This window comes from Semicossyphus pulcher, unplaced genomic scaffold (assembly GCF_022749685.1).
Source record: "Semicossyphus pulcher isolate SPU_LCO1_2020_fin unplaced genomic scaffold, fSemPul1.0.p SCAF_26, whole genome shotgun sequence".
Classification (NCBI taxonomy): Eukaryota; Metazoa; Chordata; class Actinopteri; order Labriformes; family Labridae; genus Semicossyphus; species Semicossyphus pulcher.
The window spans coordinates 2,206,343-2,226,731 of NW_027211700.1; the positions used below are offsets into that span (position 1 = coordinate 2,206,343).

Consider the following 20,389-nt stretch of genomic DNA (forward strand, 5'->3'; position numbering starts at 1 on the left):
ACAGTGGACAAACAAACAATAACACTATATAACCTCACTCACGAAAATCAAGTCTAAAATTCAGTGTGTATTGTAAATGCAAGGTAAACAGGTATTATTTCCAGATTTATTGTTTTTCATACAAGAACAACAAAAGTGATCAAATTAACCTCCGATACAAACGATCAGTGACATCACTAAATTTTTTTATAGTAAAGTTTATATTTGTTGGTACCTGTGTATGTGCTGCAGCTTTACCTGAGCGTGTGTGTGTGTGTGTGTGTGTGTGTGTGTTCACAGGTTCTGTCGAGGTTGTACAATAGAGTGCTGTGAGGACAGAGCGTCTGTAGGAAACGCTTATATCGCTGTGGACTGGGACCCGACCGCCCTGCACCTCCGCTACCAGACCTCCCAGGAGAGGGTGAGACACACACACACACACACACACACACACACACACTCTTTCTTCTATTCTGTATAGCTCTCTAACTCTGTGTCAATAGTCAGACATTCATCTAGCACCATTTTTACTTTTACGTCTCCTGTGCTGACGGTTGTTATTGCAGACAAATAAAATTACCTCTTTGAAACTTTTGAAAATTCAATTAGCAGTGTGTTAAGAAGTAAGCCAGCAATGTTAAAATCTGCTGAGTCCCATTCTTCAGACTTCACCAGCACAGGCCTTTAAGTGTGTCACTGTGGTTTATGTGGCCGTATTATTGTTGTGTAAGCTTTGAGATGTGACCTAAGTGAGAGAAGTAAATCTGCTGCAGTTCAGAGTTTGACCACAGGGAGGCACCAGTGAGCTGCAGAGGGACGACATGAGAATCAAAGTTACTTCAATTGTTTGGCAACTAAAAATGTTTCAAGTGTTCTGAAGTATATTCTGGTTTGTTATTCTGTGCCTGCATTACTTACTCTGATTTAACTCATTTAGCAGTAAGATAATGATCAGAAACTCCAGAGCAGAGCGCACTGAGTCAGGAAGCCACTAAATTCTACCTCCTTTGTGTGCCCAGAAATGAAACCTAATCATAGTCTTTCTGTTCATTGGGCTTCTGCACTGGGAAAATATAGGCTGAATTTTAAGAACTGTACACACATTTTGGACAAACATCCACCTCGCCTGGCCCAGCCTCCTCACCGTCTTGTTCTCCCTGCAGATTGTGGAGGAGCACTGCAGTGTGGAGCAGTCCCGCCGGGCCCAGGCCGAGCCCATCAGCCTGGACAGCTGTCTGAAGGCCTTCACCAGCGAGGAGGAGCTGGGCGAGGACGAGCTCTACTTCTGCTCCAAGTGCAAGACGCACCGGCTCGCCACCAAGAAGCTGGACCTCTGGAGGCTGCCGCCCATCCTGGTCAGAGCCTTCTTCTCAGTCTGTGTCAGACCTGAGCTTTGGCCTCTCAGGGATACACGTGGTGTTAACCCGTATATGTGACGTGTGTTCTCTTCCTCAGATCGTCCACCTGAAGCGTTTTCAGTTCGTTAACGGTCGCTGGATCAAGTCGCAGAAGATCGTAAAGTTCCCACGGGAGAACTTTGACCCCAGCGCCTTCCTGGCCCCCAGAGACCTGGAGCAGCACTGCCTGCACTCCCGCAGCGAGAGCGAGGACCTGCTGAGGGTCGGAGAGGACAACCTGTCCTCCATCTCTGCCCCCGCCGGCTTCTGCAACCTCAACAAAGGTAGCACACGTTCATTTCCTGATTTAAAACAACTCTGAATGTGGAAACATGAACAGACCAACATGTACATTTTTAGTTTTTAAGATATTCTTTTCTTTATGAGCAGAGGCCATCTGTTTACATCTGTTTGCATCTGTTTACATCTGTTTGCAAACTAAACTAAATAGTATAATTTAAAGGTTATTGAAGTTTCAGTTATTCTCTGTTCTGGTTTCACCTCATCAACACATTTCCAGCTCTAGCTTTTATACTTTTTACTTTCGACCAATTTAAACATGCAAAAAAACAACCTGCTGCAGTGCGCGTTAGTCGGGCTTTCGAGATGTATGCACTTTCTGTTTTGTCCCTTATTGTTATGTGTTTGACAGCGTGTGAAACTAACTAGACTGAAGTGTGAAGAGCAGAGCAGCGCTTTGACAAAGCTGCACAGGAAGTGCATTTAACTCTGTGGTTTCCCCGCAGCCTCCCCGGCCTCCAGCAGAAAGTCAGCGCCCTCTCTCAGCCGCACCAGCAGCCCCTCCTGCAGCCCAAAGACCGGAGGTCGCAGACCAGGCCGGCTACGCCTGCCCCAGCTGGGCAGCAGACACCGCCTGTCCAACAGCAAGGAGAGCCTGGACGGAGCTGCTAATTCTGACGCTGAACCACGAGACGGTGCATCGCAGGCGGACACAGAGGGAAGCACAGTGGGGGCGTCGGCGTTGAGCCATCCTGGAGCAGGAGAAGGGATCACGTTAGAGTCCTTGAGCAGCACCGAGGCGTCCAGCAGCCACTGTGACGTGGTCCTGGTGAACGGCGACAGCAACGGGATGAGCTCAGACTGCAGCACAGAGAGCAGCATGGACCCCGACGGCTCACTGCTGCAGCACAGAGACAACATGTGTCTGGACGCCATCTACAACCTCTATGCAATATCAGTAAGTACCACACATCCAGCAGCAGATAAACGGGCTGGAATGGCTGCAATGTGATCTTTCAGTGCAAATTCACCTGATTAAAGTTCTTTTTGCCGCTGACAGGCTCAGGTTGTTCTTCTAAGTGTCTGACAAGATCCCTACAGAGAGAGACCTTTTTGTTACAGAGGAAGATGATTTTTTTAAACCAGAAACAGCTGTTAGATCTCTTCAAATCCACCAGACTCCATTCACAAAAACGCTCATTTTACGTCACAGAACACAGTTGTTGTTGTTGTTGCTGCTCCACAGCTGCATTGATTGATCAGTTATTTTGTGCAGCACTAATATTATGTTGGATCTGATCTAATCCTGTCAAACAGCAGTAACAAAGAAATTAACGGACTGTGGCAGCTGTCGAGCAGCAGCTCCTTTTTACTCTGAGAGGTGAAATCACTGTTTTTGTCTGGTGGCTTTGGATGGTGTGATTAAAAAGCTGTTAATTGTTTTAAAAAAGCTACTTTCTATAATAAAAATGTCTCTGCAGGGATCTGGTCTTGTTTTGATTTTGTGGTGTTGCCCCAAAGGTTTCAGTTGCAGCCATTACAGTTTGTTTCATGGCTGTGGCCTTTATACATATTAGTCATTTAGACCCCAACATATGTAAGAATAAGCACACAGTTTAAAAATAGAAGAATGACCCTTTAGTAGGCTCTCTGATTTGTCTCTTCTTCTGCTTTGAAACATGTCTTTTAAAGGTGTTTTCCTCTGTGTCTCTTCAGTGCCATTCAGGAATCATGGGAGGAGGCCACTATGTGACGTATGCCAAAAACCCCAATGAGAAATGGTACTGTTACAATGACAGCAGCTGTAAGGTGAGACACATACATTATACATTTATCAGCTGACCTTTCATTAGTGTACTTTGGTTGTTGCCAAATGTCAAACGCCCGTTACAGTGCCGATAAAAGATATGAGCCTCGGACTTTTAGCTTAGTTAGCGCATGTTAGCCACATGTTAGCCACAGGGATGCTTTCTGCCTGTCAAACACATCACCTCTGTGTTCTCTCCCCTCCAGGAGGTTCACTCCGAGGAGATCGACACCGACTCGGCCTACATCCTCTTCTACGAGCAGCAGGGCGTCGAGTACTCCCAGTTCCTGCCAAAGATCGACGGTAAGAAGATGGCCGACACCAGTAGCATGGACGAAGACTTTGAGTCCGACTACAAGAAGTACTGCGTCCTCCAGTGATCGTCTTCCATCAGCCGGCGGTGACACACCTGCAGCTGTGAGCAGGAAGCACCAGACGTTCAGGACGTTTCCCTCAAACTTCTAGAACCAGAGTCAGACTGTGCGCTCTGTGTTTGAGGAAGCGTCGCAGCACTTTCTACACTTGATCGCAAACATGGATTAGTGCAAACGTTTGCCAAGACGACAATGAAGCCCTGGTGAAAGCACTAAACTGGTGCACTTTGCTGAGCCCGACAAACAAACCCCCTCCTCCTCCTCCTCCTCCTCCTCTTCCTCCTCTCCTCATGTGAACCCTCGCCATAACGTTCATGCAGCATATACTCGCATACTAACGCCTCTCTGAATGTATGCCAGTGTGGCCAAGTCATGAAGTCTTATTCTGCATTTATCACCTGTGATGTGAGGATGAAAAACAACACTTACACCTGAAGTAATCGCACCTGAAAGAGAAGAAGAGCTCAGGTGTAGATTTGAGGCCAGTGATTGGTTTTACACGCTCAGATTTGATGCCACTGTGCAACACGATCTTTTAAAAAATGCTTCTCCAAAGGTTTTATTAGCGATAGTGTCACATAAGTCATATGCTACCTCATCGCTTCACGCAGTGTCGGCCAACTGTTCCCTAAAACTCTGTGACAGTATTAATAATAATGATTAAGATGCTTCCTTCCGGCGTAGGAGTCATGGTACACACATTTCATTTCTCTTCTCGCTCACACGCCCTGATGTGGACGTGAAGAGCGCGTTCGATCCCACAGCTGCCAAATATCAGTGCTGATTTGTGCAATTTTAACCTGCGTTACCCATAATTCCCGCTTCGTGTCAGTCTGGGTTTGCGAGGACAGGTGCCATGATTTCAAAAGAGAAACACTTAAAGAAAAATATACAGTATATGTTTCATATTTTGCTTTCTGCAGATTTTTTTTATAAAAGATTTATTTTATTGTGGTTTATTTTCTGTTTTTTAAGGCTTCAGGAGCCACTTCAGGTTTAAGGAGCGGCACAGAGAGGGGTCGAGCTCAGCGTCCCAGCATGCACCTTTTAGCTGCTGCAACTCTCAACTGTTAGAATTCAGGCTTCATCCACACTGATGTGATTTTTATATAAACTTTTGCTACACCTCGCTTTCACACAACCTCAGACCCTTAAATGAGGACTTATGGAAACACTACAGACATGTTTTATTTAGAAACTCCAGGGACGTGTTAGGGTAGCTGAGGTTTGGCTTGCACAGTAACCCTGATTGGTCACAGCCCTGTCACGTGACCCTTTTACAGAAGCAAACAACAGTGTTGGTTTGCAGCCGTCTGAAAGGAGTCTCATTTTAACTCATTTTAAGTTTCAAGTTTGGAGATAACAAGACAAAATAAGTTTATTGTAATGCGACGTGTCATTTTAAAAACACCTTATTTAAAGAGTAACTTAATAGAGTTCTACATTGACTTATCACTTCGCTCCTTACTCATCGTCGGGGTCACAATGGACAGTTTTAAAAATACTGCTGCAGAAGAACCGCAGATATCAACTCTTATTCCCCCCTATTTCTTGTGGGAACCCGGCAGCTACATTACCCATAATGCATTTGAACCTCTGTGAAAAATGGTGTCAATTGAGGACATTTATCAGCCACACTTTGATGTTTAAAGTGGGTGGAGCTTGTTTGATATGAGGCTGGAAATCAGAGTTCTGCTGTGCTGTCTGGTTGAAAATCGCCCTCGCACCTCGTGTCCTCACCTCGCTGTGATGTCACAGTGTCCTGCAGTACACCTGTACGTCACAGCAGCAATAAGAGAAGTGAAACCCCCGAGGCTTCATCCACACTGATATGTTTTCGTTTTAAGATGCACAACTTTTGCCATGTTTAGCCTCCGGGTGTTTCAGAGCCTGTAAACGGAGACTTTTGGAAACACAGCTGACCCTCTTTTAGTCTAAAAAGAATTGTGAATAAATAAAACAACGCACAGTTGCATCGCTATCATGTGACCCTTAACCGGAAGAAAACAAACATCAGCCTTGACTTGCAGCCGTTAACTCAACATGTGAAACGAGTTACAGGCCGAAGCGTTCACCGAGGGATTCCTGCGTCATGTGACCGTTTGTTGTGCGTCCGTTTACACCAGCACACGCACGCACAGTGTACATGAATAGTGCATAAACGCTCGTATGGACGGAGGTGAACTCCTTTTTTAGATCTTGATTTAAAATGAAAACATAGCAGTGTGGACGTAGCTTGAAAATCAGCAAAAACTAAACTTAAAGGAGGTTTAAGTTACTCTTTAAAGGGTCGTAAGACGTCCTGCCGTAAATACATCACTTGGATTTGTAGAAGGCTCTCTGGATGCTTTATAAAAACGTGACTTTGCAGGTTGCAAAACGGGCAGATCCCTCAGAGTCCCAAACTTCAACAGACCCCAAAACCTTGCACATTTGTTTGGTAATATGCACCATTAAAGCCTTCATTTATACCAAATCCTAAAGCCCTGAATTATGACGGGTCTGTGTCAAAATCTAGTTATAGTGCTATAAGTCTTATACTTGATATCATACTAACTGTATATGGTGCATATTCCTGAATAAACACGTTTTCACACCCTGTCAGGGCAACATGAGGTTGTAAATTTGGGTCGTTTTGAGGACGTTCCTATAAAAAGCAACAAACTGTTTTATCACAAGCGATCAAACCTTCTTCAGCTTCGGTATCAGATGTTTTACAGTCGTGTTGAGAGCTGCAGCAGCACGAGTCAGGACTCTAATCAGACCGAGGTTCATTTGTTGTCTGTGTTTTCAGTCTAAACATCCTCTCCCTGTAAATTCTAAGTCCTGTTCCTCCTCTCTTGGCTTCTTGATGTGACTGTTTGATGAACACACCCATGTTTGTGCTGTGTGGAGTCCAGTCTGGTGTGTAGCAGCATGTTTGGAGCTCCTCCTGCACAGGTAGGGGGGCTCGGTCTAATCACTGTGACAGAAAAGCAGCAGACGTTCGGTTCCCCTCGTCATCTTCTCGATCACAGAGCATGAGTCTGTGTTCTCCCCTTTTTTAGCTGCTGTATTTATGAGGAGAAGGCGTCTTTGTGGATGTATTCGGAGAGATGTTTGTCACTGAATGAACTTTATTTTCCTTTTTGCATTTGTTGAACAAATGAGTGTACAGATGAGTGCTATTTATGTTTGCTTGCTCAGCTCTTTCCTTTTGTTTTCCTCCCCCCCTCCTGCCTTTGCACCGAGCTGCAGACGATGTGTCCGTGTTTCAAACGTCATCACATGGCTCAAAGGGAAAATGTGTCTCTTGAGAACCCCAGTTTGTAATGTTTGCTCATGTTTAAGGTGCAATAGCTGTCAAATTGTCTTGTTCTGGCTGTGAATGATCCCTCAAACGACTACCTGTGTGATGCTAAGCTAACCACACCTGTAGCTTGAACTGTAGACACAATTTAAAGTCGGGGTTAGTTTCAGCACAACAAAGAATTTCAAAAGAACTGAGCTCTGGCGCTGAAATTGGACCGATCATATGAACCACAGGGATGATTTATTAAGCCCCGCCTCTTTCCTGAAGCCCCGCCCACTTGTCCCCACCCCTAGAAGAGTCGTTCGGAGTGTCGGCAGGCAGTGCAATCTACTACTGAGCTGTCTGTCAGTGTCTGTAGCCACTTTTTATTTAAGTTCATTTCTGTCGGATCTGAACCAGAGTTTGTTAATTTAAAGAACTTTTTTTGTAACGTGTTTGTTGAAAGAAAGTGACATCGCACTGACATGAAAACATGTACATATAAAAAAAAATGTGTTTTGTAAATAAGCCAATGAAAACGATGTATTTGAATATGAACTGTACAAAATACTGTACTTGTAGTTGTATATGGAGTGATACCGTTGATCTGTAACAAAATACCCCAAGCAACAAATTAAATTCTGCAGAGGAAACGACGACACAAGACTGACGTGTGTTTTCATTTGTGTCCTGAGAGACTCCAAAGCTTTTGTTTGTGTCATGTGACTTTGGTGTTTTAAAGGGTTACTTTGAATCCAACAGAATATTTGTGAAACACCCAGTTAGGCAGAAAAACTAGAAGATCAGGGCGGCAGTAGACCAGCATCGCCTGCAATCCAAAATGTTGGATGTGTTTTTTTCAATGGAGTCTGGTGAGCGATGTAACAGCTGTTTCTGGCTAATGGTCATATGCATTTTTCTACTGTTGGAATTTAAAAGCATTTATACAGGCTACATTACATGTTCAGGTGTTGCCCTTTGCTTGGTTTTATTAGGACGCTAAAAAGGAAAGTTTTGTTTCTAAATGACTACAAGTATAAAACACTTGGAATTGCTTTCAGCAGGCAGAAAGCAAGACAGCTGTTATAGCTGCAACATGCACCCGATCAAAAGGATGTCCACTAAAAGCTGTTGTTTCCACTGACAGGCTCAGATTGTTATTCTAAGCTTCTGACAACATTACAGAAAGGATCCCTGCAGAGAGAGACCTTTTTTTTTTAAAGAGGAAGATGCTTTTTTTAACCCAGAAACAGCTGTTACATTACTATCTTGGAAGCCACCAAACTCCATTGGACAAAACTGTAATTTTACCACTTTGTTGCTGGTCTGTTGCTGCCTCTTCTGGTAGTGGTCTCTGCTAGTTTGTCTTGTGTAGAAAAGTCTGGTGGCTTTGAAGAAAGCCATGTTTCGTCTGTTTCTGGGTTAAATAAAAAGCAACTTCCTCTTTTTGTTAATGTGCTCAGATACACAGTAACATCAACAAACTAACCATTCCAGGCAGCAGTCGACCAGCATCTCCTGTTTTCTTGAGGTTAAGGCTCAGATTGTTATTTTAAGAATAGATAGAAAGAGAAACATGCTTGTTGTAAACCACAAACAGCTGTTTCATCGCTCTCTTCAAAGCCACCAGACTCCATTGAACAAAACAATAATTTTACCTCACCACAGATTGGAGTTCACTGGTCTAACACTGCCTCAATCGGTTCATTTGTTTGTGTTTTTGTGTGTCATAAAGTATTTTGTTGGATCACTACTTACCATAAATAAGCACAGTCACAGAATAACACACAAAAAACAAACCAGTTGTGGCAGCAGTAGACCAACAACTCCTGTGTTCTGTGAATTAAAATTACTGTTTTTTCCAATGGAGTCTGGTGTGTGTGCAGAGAGCAATGTAACGTCTGTTTGTGGTGAAAAAAATCATCTTCCTCTGTAACAAAAAGGTCTATCTCTGTAGGGATCCTTTCTGTAATGTTGTCAGACACTTAGAATAACAATCAGAGCCTGTCAGTGGAAACAACAAGAACTTGTAGTGGACGACCTTTGATTAATAAGGATTATGTTGCAGCCATTACAGCCTGTTTCACTGCTGCCAGCTGAAGAAATCTGTTGGATACGTTCCAAACATTCTTGTTTCTACAAGTCACTTAGCCCCAAAATGGTGTCACATTTAGAGTTATTTTGAGCTGTAAAACACACACACCACTTGTTTCATTCAAAGCGCGTCTACTCTTCTCCCCTTCCTCACTGTAGAGCAACATGTGTTGCAGCAGTGTACTTGTCTGCAGAGGAAAGAGTTAACCACATGCAGGGTCTCTGCACAAACTTCCACGAATCAAACTCTGCAGCTGAGACGCAGAAATTCTGTCCCGCGCAGCATGTGAGGGGCTTCGCCTCCTACCTAATCCTCCATGATCATTTTAGGCCCTCAAGCGCAGATAATGCATATATGAAGGTTAGGTTATTAACGGCAATAAGGACCCTTATAGTGAGAAGAATCAGTTCACGGACTCTCACATGATCAGATTTAATCTCTTTTCTATGATCTTCACAGGATCAGAGAGTTTGGCTTTTTACTGTCATACAAATGGTTAAAAGATAACTTACAGAGGAGAGGAATATATTCTTTTAAAGTCGTTTTTAAGTTTTAAAACTCTATAATAAGCGTATAAATGTGATGCTTTTTTAGACAGTATATTAAACCAACCAACAGATTATAAAGCAGATACTATTAGGTACAGTGTTAGCATTAAAACCCTGCTTACACATTACACAGCATAGTCAATTAATACATTATGACGAGTGCTTTAAATTTAATACATTTAGTGTTTGCTGATTAACTTTGACCTAATGCAGGACTTTTACTTTGAAAGAATTATTTTCTTTCACAATAAAACCAGTAAATGTTTGAAAAACATCTTTATATCCTCAAAATGTTTCACAGAAATTCAATAAAGTCATTATTACTTTAAGTTGTGGTTGAAGTAAGTTGTTGAATTTGACTTTAGGTGCTTTAGCTCAAACAACACCTTCTTTAAAACCTTCAGATCCCAAACCCTCCTGCCGAACATTCAGTGTAACACGTGTTAGAGTGTTTGCAGCTCAAACCGCCTGCTGCTACCGTGCATTTCCTCTGTATATGTTGTGGTTGACACGCTAACGCAGCTCCTGCTTGTGACAATACAGATGAGCCGGAGGTCTGAACCACACATTGACCTTTTTTATAGCTTTTCTGGGTAATTGAAACACAGAACAGAGCCGGAGTGGCAGCTGGTTTTTCATCAGCATCAGTGAATAATGTTTTTTATCCAACAGGTATCGGTCTTAAAACACAGGTAAGGCTGATTTTTGTTTTTAAAGAGCATAAAATGTGTCTGAGCTTTATTTCCTCTCTTCCTGTGTTTTAGAGTTTCTTGCTTTAGATGTGAGAGGATGAAACAGCTGTAGGTCGATTCTTAAACCAAACCTCTTTGTATTTTTACTTGATTTTTAATCCTCAAGTTGATAATCATTAAAAAACAGTCTCTTGTTTGTTTTGTGATTAAATATCTTCTCTTTGGGTCACTGATGTTATTACTAATGCTTTAATATCCCCTTTCAGGCTGCAGTGATGTTCTTCAACCAAAGCTGGCTTTGTTGAGCGAAAGACACAATGCAAATGAATACTACAGGTGGTAACCTGTGCTTGAATGAGCTTACAGGTGCGTTTTCCGCCCAGCTGTGTTCACTGACACATTACGAGATCATGTTGAAGCTGAATGTTTTTGTTTTCATCCCGTCGGCTCTTTCAGGATGGCCCCTGCAGCCGCTCGTCTTCAGCCTGATCGGGGCCCTCTCCTTCACCGTCGTGGCGTTCACGCTGCTCGGGGTCGTGTATCTAAGAAAGTAAGAGAGGCTGAAATTATCTCACAAGGAATTTACTTGATGATCTTTCTTCTGCCTCGTTTGGTTTGTTACCAGTTTGTACAATTTCAATTTCACGTAACAGCACATGCTAACAAAATGTATAATATCTCCTTAAAACTCAATTTAAAGGGTAATTCAGGATATTGATTTGACATATTATTGGGTCTAAATGTATAATAGGTATAACGAAGCATCATAATCTCTGTAGGCAAGTGTCTCCACTAAAAGTTCTTGTTGTTTCCACTGTCAGGCTCAGATTATTCTAGGTGTGTGACAACATCACAGAAAGGATCCCTACAGAGATAGACCTTTGTGTTACAGATGAAGCAAACACACCAGACTCCATTGACAAAACCAGTAATTTTACCTTAAGAACACAGGAATTGTTGGTCTACTGCTGCGATAATTGGTTTGTTTTTATGTTAATCAGTGACCTTGTTTTTTTTTCATGGTTAGTACTGACCCAGCAGAATATTTAATAACAAACAATAACACAAGCAAACTAACCTGAGGCAGTGGTAGACCAATAACTCTCATCTGTGGCGAAGCAAATCTCGGATCCCATCAGCGATAGTCTGACGTCGATATATCGTCTGGGGCCAACGGTGAACATGCCGGGCGTGTAGCCAACGGTTACACGACTTCCAGGCGAGACTTCCTTTTCCGCGTGCTGCATTGTTTACAGAAAAATAAACACTTTTTCTTGTGATTGACTTTAAGGAACGGGTCTTATCTTTGCCGAAATGTCAACATCAAGATGCGGATTTGTAAAGAAAGGAGAAGAAAACTACTTTAAAATGAGAAGTTTGTTGAACGGAGGTCGGAATGAGCATTTCTGATGCATTCGAGGAAGTCGGGAAATCTGAACGCTGAACGGTGACACAGCGTCAGGGAATTTATCTCAAGTTGAATGTTAGATCTAGAACAGACTGTTAGCTGTTAGCGTGCAGATGTCTGTTAATAGAGATTAAAAAGAAGCTAAATCGTTGTCAGATGTCACACAGACTGTTTTTCCTGCATACGCTGCAGCCTGCTGATACGTGATTGGTCAATATTACTCGGACTACAAGCGTAGTGCAAAATCCACCCAGCATACAGATTCTATTATGTAGAATCTGTATATATAGATATTAGTGGTAAAGTTGCTGTGTGGTCAATGGGGTCTGGTGGCTTTGAAGAGCGCAATGAAACAGCTGTTTCTGCTTTTAAGCAAGCATCTTTCTCTGTCTATGTATCCTTAAAATAACAATCTGAGCCTTCACTTCAAGAAGACAGGAGAAGCTGGCCTACTGCTGCTTTGATGGATTAGTTTGTTGATGTTGTTGTGTTGTATCCGAGCTCATTAACAATGCAAATAAAAAGCTGATCAAGCCAACAGTAGACCAACAACTCCGGTGCTCCGCAAGACAAAATGACCCTTTTTCTCAATGGAGTCTGGTGGCTGAAAACGAGACAAGAGTTAAAAATTCAGCCAAATCCCTTTTTGCTCTAAACCTCGTGCAGTGTTTTATGATGTACAACTTTTTGTGGCAGGTATCGTTCTTTGGTCCGGAGAGTCCGAGAGCTGCAGGGGAGCAAGTTTCTACGGGGTCATGTCCCTCGGCTGGAAGCTCCCATCACGCCTGCGAGGCCGGTCCCAGCCGTGCTGGAGGAGAAGCAGGACGGAGAGGAGGAGGAGCGTCCACAGATCCCCCTGCAGCAGAGCAGCACAGTCAGGCTGCCATCCAGGAGGCTGTGGAAAGGCCTGCAACAGGTGAATGCTGATGGATACACCGGCCTCCTCATCATCACATGATTCAGAGATAAACAGTTCTTCATGCTGTCAGATAGTTCATATAATTTCGGTGTGTTTGGTTTGTGTAAGCAGTCAGCTAAAGACACGTCAGAGGAAATGTCATTAAAGAGAACATCTGCACTCACCAGTGTGGATTTACATTGTTAATGATAAGTGTGATATTAACACCTAGAATCAAACAATTGTAACTCTGAAACTTTAACACGGAGGGTGTTGGTTGCAAGTTCTCCTCTTTCTCAGGCTCCTGACCTGCGTGGCCGACGAGTTCAGACACGCTGCAACAGGCTGAAAGATTTTTATTAGAAGAAACAAGTTGTAATTCAGAAATGATGCTAAAAACAAATAATAAATCAGAAGACATCAAAGGAAATGTTCTTTAAATATAAACTGCAGAAAGCCTTGCAAACCATGCGAAAAGATAAATGTTGCAAAAAGTAAAAAACCCAAAAACCCAGAGATCACATGCAACCAAGTTACAACCAAAGAGTCCAGGCCTCCAGGAGGCGCTGAGTGGAACTGAATTTTGTAACATATGTAATGGAGAAAATAATTTACACAGAAGTTTGCTCTAGATCTGCTTACGGTAACGTTGGCGTTACTCCCCCGCTGAGTCCCATCTCACAACTCTGACCTCCGGGCAGTCGAGCCAGCTGACTGAGCTAGCTACCTGAGCAAACTAGCTAACAGCAGCTAAACTTAGCAGCAGCATTTACTTTCCCAAAGATGTCTGACCATTAAAAACATTTGGGAGAAAAAGGTCACGCTTGGTTCGAAGGCCTCAGGGAGGTCTAGTCTTTAGCAACTCTCTGCTCCAGCTGCGTCTTCAGTTTTGTGGTCTGATAATAAATAAATCTTGTTCTCGTTCTTTCCTCCTTACAGGCCTGAAGCGCTTCTCTTTAGCTGAATAGATATGCAGCGTTTTTTGTTGCAGTTGTTTTCTGGGTTTGAGAGTTTTTGGTCATGCATCAATGTATTTGCAGCACTTTTTCTGTAAATGTATTTGTGCAGCCTGGTTTTTCATTTGCAGCACATACCTGTCCTATTTGTTTTGGATCATTGTATGTTTTTTGATGTGCATTGTTTCTGAAGCTGCAGCCCGTTTCTCCTAAAGGAAATCTTTCGGGCTGGTGCAGCATGTTTGCGCTTGTCAGCCACCGACTGGCCTAACAAACTGCTGTTCTGCTCTTGATGCTCCAAAGCAGGGTTCTCGTTTCACCAAGTCAGACCTGAACCTGCTGCAGCTGATCAAAGCGGGGAAGGAGGGCGTCTTCTACCAGGCCAGGATGTCCAGAGGGACGTGTAAAGGCCACAACATGTTCACCTGCAAGATCAGCAAGGAAGGTACAAACTTCTCTGATGCTTTAGCCCTACAGGCAGGATGATGTGAACAGATAAATGGAATGCATTTAATCCTTTTATCATTAATTTAACCTTCTTGTTACGAGGAATATTCCAATTTAGATACAAACTCTGTTTCTGACCAATACAGCAGCTTAAAAGGGTAATAATGGGTTTGAGTTACCAAAGGCTGCAGCTACTGAATGTTTCATCTGTGTTTGGACCCAAATGCAGCACACTTCAGAGCAGGGATCGTTAGCAATAATCGTTTCTTAGATTCAGCAGGCACGGGAAAAACAGGCAGGTAATTGGAGAGTATGTTTAGGAGTTATCAAACACACACTAACGCAAAACTTAATGCACGGCAACAGTACAGAGGAGACAGGCAGGCAGGAGACATGGTCAGGGAAGCAGCAGGTCCAGAAAGCACTCAGTATAATCAGACAAACAAAGGAGCAGACAGAAGGTAAGCTGGGCCAGGCGGAGATTCAGGGAGCCAGCAGGTAGGTGTCCACAGGAGGCACACACAGGGACAATTGTGGCAAAACGGGAAGTCTCTGAGCCAGGAAACAACAGGTTGGTAGTCAGGAAAACTCACAGGGCAGCGTCCTATCAGGAGAACACCAAGCAGACAGGGGAAGAGGCAGAACTCGTGGTCAGGTGAGGGGATTTCCGGGATTATGATAAGGCTGGCAGGTCAGAGGTAAACAAGGTCGGCAACGGGCATGAGCAAAGGATAATGCAGAAGTATAGATGAGGGTATCATCTGCATACAATTGAATATTTGTAATGGTGACATTGAAACATACTTAACTTTTAAGCCTGATGTCTTGTAGTTTAATTACAGAGCTATAGTTTATTATATCTTATCTTATCTTATTTTCTCGAGGCTTCCGTCCCAAGCATGTGGACATGGAGGTTTCCATCATGAGGAAACTGGTGCACCACAAGAACATCCTGCAGCTACTGGACTGGAACACCTCCGAGGGTGGGTCGCTTTTACACAGACTTTTATTTGTTCCTTTTAGAAAGGTAATAGATGAAGGTGCATTTACTCCATCATCTCTCTGTGTTTATGCAGAGCCGTGCATTCTGATCATGGAGTACGTGAGCTACGGCACCCTGAGGACCTTCCTGCAGACTAACAGAGTCAGCCTGAGTGCAGACCAGGAGCTGCAGAGCCTCCTCACTATCGCCTCCTACCACATCGCTCTGGCCATGCAGCATCTGCGCTCCAAAATGGTGACAACTTAATAACCATAACACTAATATTAAACTTTACACACAGTTCAACACCCATCCAAGTTTCTTAAGATGTGGGGACCTTTTATTGAGTATATTAAGAAGGAGAGACGTCAACCTGGGATCTACCTGTACTAGATTGCTTTGTCTTGCACTGTGCTGAGCTGCAGTGTTTCTGACCTTGTGTATTTGCAGCGCATTTGATGTTAATGCTTTTGTTTCGGCTTTTGGCAGCACGTTTTTTACACTTGTAGCGCATTTCAGTCGTTGCATTTGTTTTGGACTTTTGCACCTACCTACCCACCAACCCACCTATCTATCTACCCACCCATTTACCCACCCACCGACCCACTTACCCATCTACCTACCTACCTACTAGACTGCTTTGTCTTGCATTATTTTTGACCTTGTGTATTTACAGTGTGTTTGATGTTAATGCTTTTCTTACGCCTTTTTGCAGCACCTTTTTTTTTTTCATTTGCAGCTCCTTTAAGTTGTTGCATTTTTTTGGACTTTTTCGTGTGTTTCATTTTCAAATGGGAGTTTCATCAAATGGAAACCTTTTGGGCCGTTGCAGCAGGATGGCCCTTGTCGGCCACCGTAGTATTGACCCTTTCCAAAAGTAACCTGGATTTAGAGGCACAAAAGTCACGTGTTTCTAATGTGCTCCCTCTTGCAGATTCTTCACTGTGACTTGGCTCTGAGGAACATCATGGTCAATAAGTTTCCCTGGGAGGTGAAGGTGGGCGAGTTCGGTCTGGCCCGAGACTTATCAAGCATGGCGAGCCGACGCAGCAGCCGCTGGAGAAACCCACGGGTAAGACAGTAACACACACACATCCATCCATCCATTATCCATACCGCTTATCCTGTTCAGGGTTGCGGGGGGCTGGAGCCTATCCCAGCTGTCATTGAGTGAGAGGCGGGGTTACACCCTGGACTGATCGCCAGTCAATCACAGAGCTGACACAAAGAGACAGACAACCTGTCACTCTCACTCTCACCAATGAACCTAACGAACATGTTTTTGGACTGTGGGAGGAAGCCTGAGGACCCAGAGGGAACCCACGCATGCACGGGGAGAACATGCAGACTCCACACAGAAAGACCCACTACGTCCGAAGCGGGATTCAAACCAGGAACCTTCTAGCAGCCCTACCCAGCTGGAAATGTTTTGTTCTAAGAACGTTCTGAGAATGTTACGTGCAGTGTTTTCAATAGCAGGAGAACGTTCTCTGAAAACGTCTTCAGAAAGTGAGAATGTTCAAATCACATTTCAGGAACGTTTTATAATCACGTTCTGATAGTTCAGGCCGAACTAACATCCTGAAAAGATCCTCAGCATGTTGCAGTCAGCATGTTCTACCTTTGTTTTTATGTCACATTGAGCAAATGTTTTATAAAAGGCGTTCTGACGTCCCAGGCCTCGACAACATCCTGAAAACATCCTCAGAATGTTGAGGTTAAAACGTTTTGTCTTAGTTTAAGTTTTGATGTTACAAGAACTTTATTTGAAATGATAAACATCCTTGAAACGTTCTTTGAATATTAGATTGAAACATTTTCTTTCCAACGTAATTAGAACTTGTAGATAATGTTAGCTGATGTTATGGGAGCGTTTCCTGCCTGCTGGTTAACCACTACACTACCGTGCAGCCCTAACACAACCATGCATGCATATGACCCCTATTTTACCTGGAATCTTCTGCTACACAAAATCAGTCTATATTCTGTATTTGTGTGCGCAGGTGTGTCTATATATGTGTGTGTGGGGGGGGCTTTAGCAACATCCTCTGCAACAGGAAGTGTCAGAGACTTGTGGCTGTGTTTCAGAGGAAGAATGGGAGTAACTTTTGACACATACACTGAGGTTACGTATTATTTCCACCATGAGGTCACGTGTTATCTGAAACAATCCCAATAAGAACACAGTAAACTAACATTTTACACTGTTTTAAAACATCTTTACGTGTTGCTCTTTGGTTCCGTTGTGTGTTGAACCCCTACAGCAGCGTGTGCCGCTGCGCTGGTACCCACCCGAGTACTTCAAAAACAACTACTACAGCTTCAAAGGAGACGTGTGGGCGTTTGGCATCGTGCTGTGGGAGATGCAGACATTTGGTGAGTCGGTGTCTCATGTCATTTAGACTTTTTCTCACCTCTTTGTTTTAAAGGAAGGATATATTTCCAAAACAATTACATTTAGTCTGCAAGAAACTGCTCAAATTACTATATACAGATAATTTTGAAATTAAAACATACTTTATTAAAACATATAGATATATATATATATATGTATCTAAAAATGTCAGGTAGGTTTGTTTTACTTCAGTGTACCTCATATGTAATGTCTTTGTTGAAACGTTTCCAGGTACACTGCCGTACCCAAACCTGGACACGTCAGATGCAGTGGTGTACCACATCTGTATTGGTCACAAAAACACAAACCCAGACGGCTGCAGACCAGAGATGTGAGTAAAAAGTAGAAACTAAACTGATTTAAAAAACTGCATTTGACCAAAAATACACCAAAAACATGATCAGCAAATGATCGTTTCATTGATTGGATTTTTGCTTGAAATGTTAAAAATCAGTATTTGAAATGACAATGTCATTTGTATGTATCGTAATTAACACTGACTTTGCCTTCACTATGAACCCTCAGACTTCACATCATGAGAGAGTGTTGGTTGGAGCCGTACACGCTGAGACCCTCGTTCACAGACATCGTCTGCATGCTGGAGAACATCATGGAAAACGATGCAGTGAGGAACAGATAATCTCAGTCACCAGTGAACGTGCATTTGAAACGGAAAATGAAGATATTTCTTGTGCACTGCTTCTATGTTATGTATAAGTTACTGCAGTTTTTAAAGAAGATATTTGCTTTTGTCTTCTTGTTTCTGCAGGACTATGTGGACGTTGAGAGTCCGCAGATGTTGGTGAAGGAAGATACTGAATATCATGAAGCTAAAGGTCTGCGAGCAGCCAGCGTCAGCATGGAGGACACGAACACTGTCTAAATATATTTACCAAGGCATCAGATCGAGGAGATTTATCGACAGCTGTGTGCATTTTAAAACTTTTGAAGCTACATTTAAAAATGGGTGCAGATTTTTGCACACTGTCTGATATAAAGTAACTAAGGTGAACACAAATACGTAACTCAACAGAACATGTGACATCACAAGGATGATGAAAATGATGTCATTGTATAATCTTGTTAAACACTGTTAATCATTAGTCATGTTTATGTTTTTACTTTAACTTTTTCTTTTTCTATTTATCCTTTTTTTTAAAGATATAATTAAAGCAACTATTTTAAATGTGATGTGTATTATTGACCTTAATCACTAGACTGCCATAATAAAAGCTCTACACATGTTAACTTACATGTTATGATAATATATAAGTTATTGTTGTTCATTTCTTGTTGTTTCTCAGACATCGATGACGTGCAGGTGATGAAAGAACCTCCGTTGACACCGACTTGTCTGCATAAAAACAGGTTTATTACAAAGGATCAGCATCGATCAGGCTTCTAGAATACCTGGGAGAACACCCTCAGCCAAATGAGTGTCTCCCTGAAACACAGTTCAACATGCTCTTATATATGATGGCAGTGAGTGCATGTTTCTCTGATCCTGTTGTTTAGACCAGGCGGGGACCCCTCGTCCTTCAGGTTGAAAAGCACTGATTCATCTTTAAAAACAGGATATATATACCATTGTTTTACTTCTGCCTACTTCACACATTCCAGAGACACTATCATGAGCAACTCACATCTCAGGTCAGATACTACATTATAAAACATACAGTAAAAATATATGTTTTTATCACATTGTCTCCACTAACAGGGCGCCCTGACGAGAACATTATCAATGTTCGGTTAAGAATCTCAGTTGCGTGACCACCTCAAGATGTTTTGATGATTGATTTAACTTCTATGGACCTTTTATTAAAAAAACAATTAGCCCACAGGTCCGTCACAAAAACCCCAAGATATTCTGCCAGCAAATGGGGCGGACCATTCCGGGGGCTGTTGTCGTGGTTACTGCCCCTTCAAGAAAGTAGCTGTTACTCCTCACAGTCTTATAATCCTGAGGTAAAAGTGTCAACATCTTTTTGTTATTGTCATCATTATATGTTGCTATTTTCTCAACATTCCCGCCTAGTTAGGCAAAAAATAAAAATTGGATCACATTTCATAATCTTAATTTATATTTGTTAGTAGAGGCAAATAAAAATGTCATATTTGCCAGATCTTTCAACGATGGAGACAGCAGGGAACGAAGTCAGTAGGAGCCAACAAACAGCTTCAAGTGTGATCGGACACTGGTGCTGACAGGCAGTGCACAGGGGGCTTTTCTTTATACATATAATTATTATCATCAGCAACATCAACAAGGCATCCTCGATGTCATCATCGTCAATAGCTTCAATATCATTAAGGTCAGAGGTGTTCATAAAGAGCTGGGTCTGTAGCTTCTTCTTAAAGGTGAAAGGGACTCTGCGGACCGAAAGGATTTTGAGTCTAGTTAGAGACTTAGGGCCCTGTTGTGATGGGAGTAACAGGCGCCTTTCATTGGCAGAGCGTAGTGGAGTGTGCATGCAGGAAGGCCTGCCAGTAGGGAGTCGCAGTAGCCAATGCGTGATATCACGAGAGCCTGTACCAGCAGTTGGGTTGCATGCTCTGAAAGGTCGGGTCTGATCTTCCTGATGTTGTACAGCGCAAATCGACAGGACCGAGCAATCGAGGCCACATGAATTATGCTCCCAGGTTCAGGGCAGACTTCAGTGGGTATGAGTTCAGTTTGTCGAGCTGGATATTGATCTGTGGTTGCATGGAGGGACTGGCTGGGATGACAAGGAGCTCAGTCTTGGATAAGTTGAGCTGAAGGTGGCGTTCCTTCATCCATTTAGAGATATTGGCGAGGCATGTCTAGATCCATGCCAGGGCTGTAGTGTCGTCTGGTGGGAATGACAGGAAGAGCTGGGTATCGTCCACATAGCAATGGCATGAGAAACCACGGGAGCGAA

General features: G+C 43.0%; 2 protein-coding genes across 2 annotated transcripts in view; both read left to right on the forward strand.

Moving 5' to 3' along the window:
- usp32 (ubiquitin specific peptidase 32) overlaps window positions 1–7,722 on the forward strand; it is a 60,807-nt gene extending 53,085 nt beyond the window's left edge. The window contains exons 29-34 of the mRNA XM_069676567.1: window positions 280–400; window positions 1,143–1,334; window positions 1,435–1,660; window positions 2,123–2,574; window positions 3,333–3,425; window positions 3,630–7,722. Of these exons, the coding sequence (XP_069532668.1) occupies window positions 280–400; window positions 1,143–1,334; window positions 1,435–1,660; window positions 2,123–2,574; window positions 3,333–3,425; window positions 3,630–3,803 (1,258 nt within the window). The 3' untranslated portion in view covers window positions 3,804–7,722. The remainder of the gene's footprint in view (window positions 1–279; window positions 401–1,142; window positions 1,335–1,434; window positions 1,661–2,122; window positions 2,575–3,332; window positions 3,426–3,629) is intronic.
- Window positions 7,723–10,282: 2,560 nt separating this feature from the next.
- Window positions 10,283–18,716, forward strand: LOC138604700 (tyrosine kinase receptor Cad96Ca-like). The gene is made up of 12 exons (XM_069676670.1): window positions 10,283–10,403; window positions 10,670–10,769; window positions 10,860–10,953; window positions 12,508–12,727; window positions 13,969–14,110; window positions 14,997–15,095; window positions 15,189–15,349; window positions 16,029–16,166; window positions 17,359–17,470; window positions 17,721–17,820; window positions 18,015–18,114; window positions 18,259–18,716. Exons 2-12 carry the CDS (start codon window positions 10,721–10,723, stop codon window positions 18,370–18,372), a joined length of 1,329 nt encoding a protein of 442 aa, XP_069532771.1. The 5' UTR covers window positions 10,283–10,403; window positions 10,670–10,720; the 3' UTR covers window positions 18,373–18,716.
- The last annotated feature ends 1,673 nt before the right edge of the window (window positions 18,717–20,389 follow it).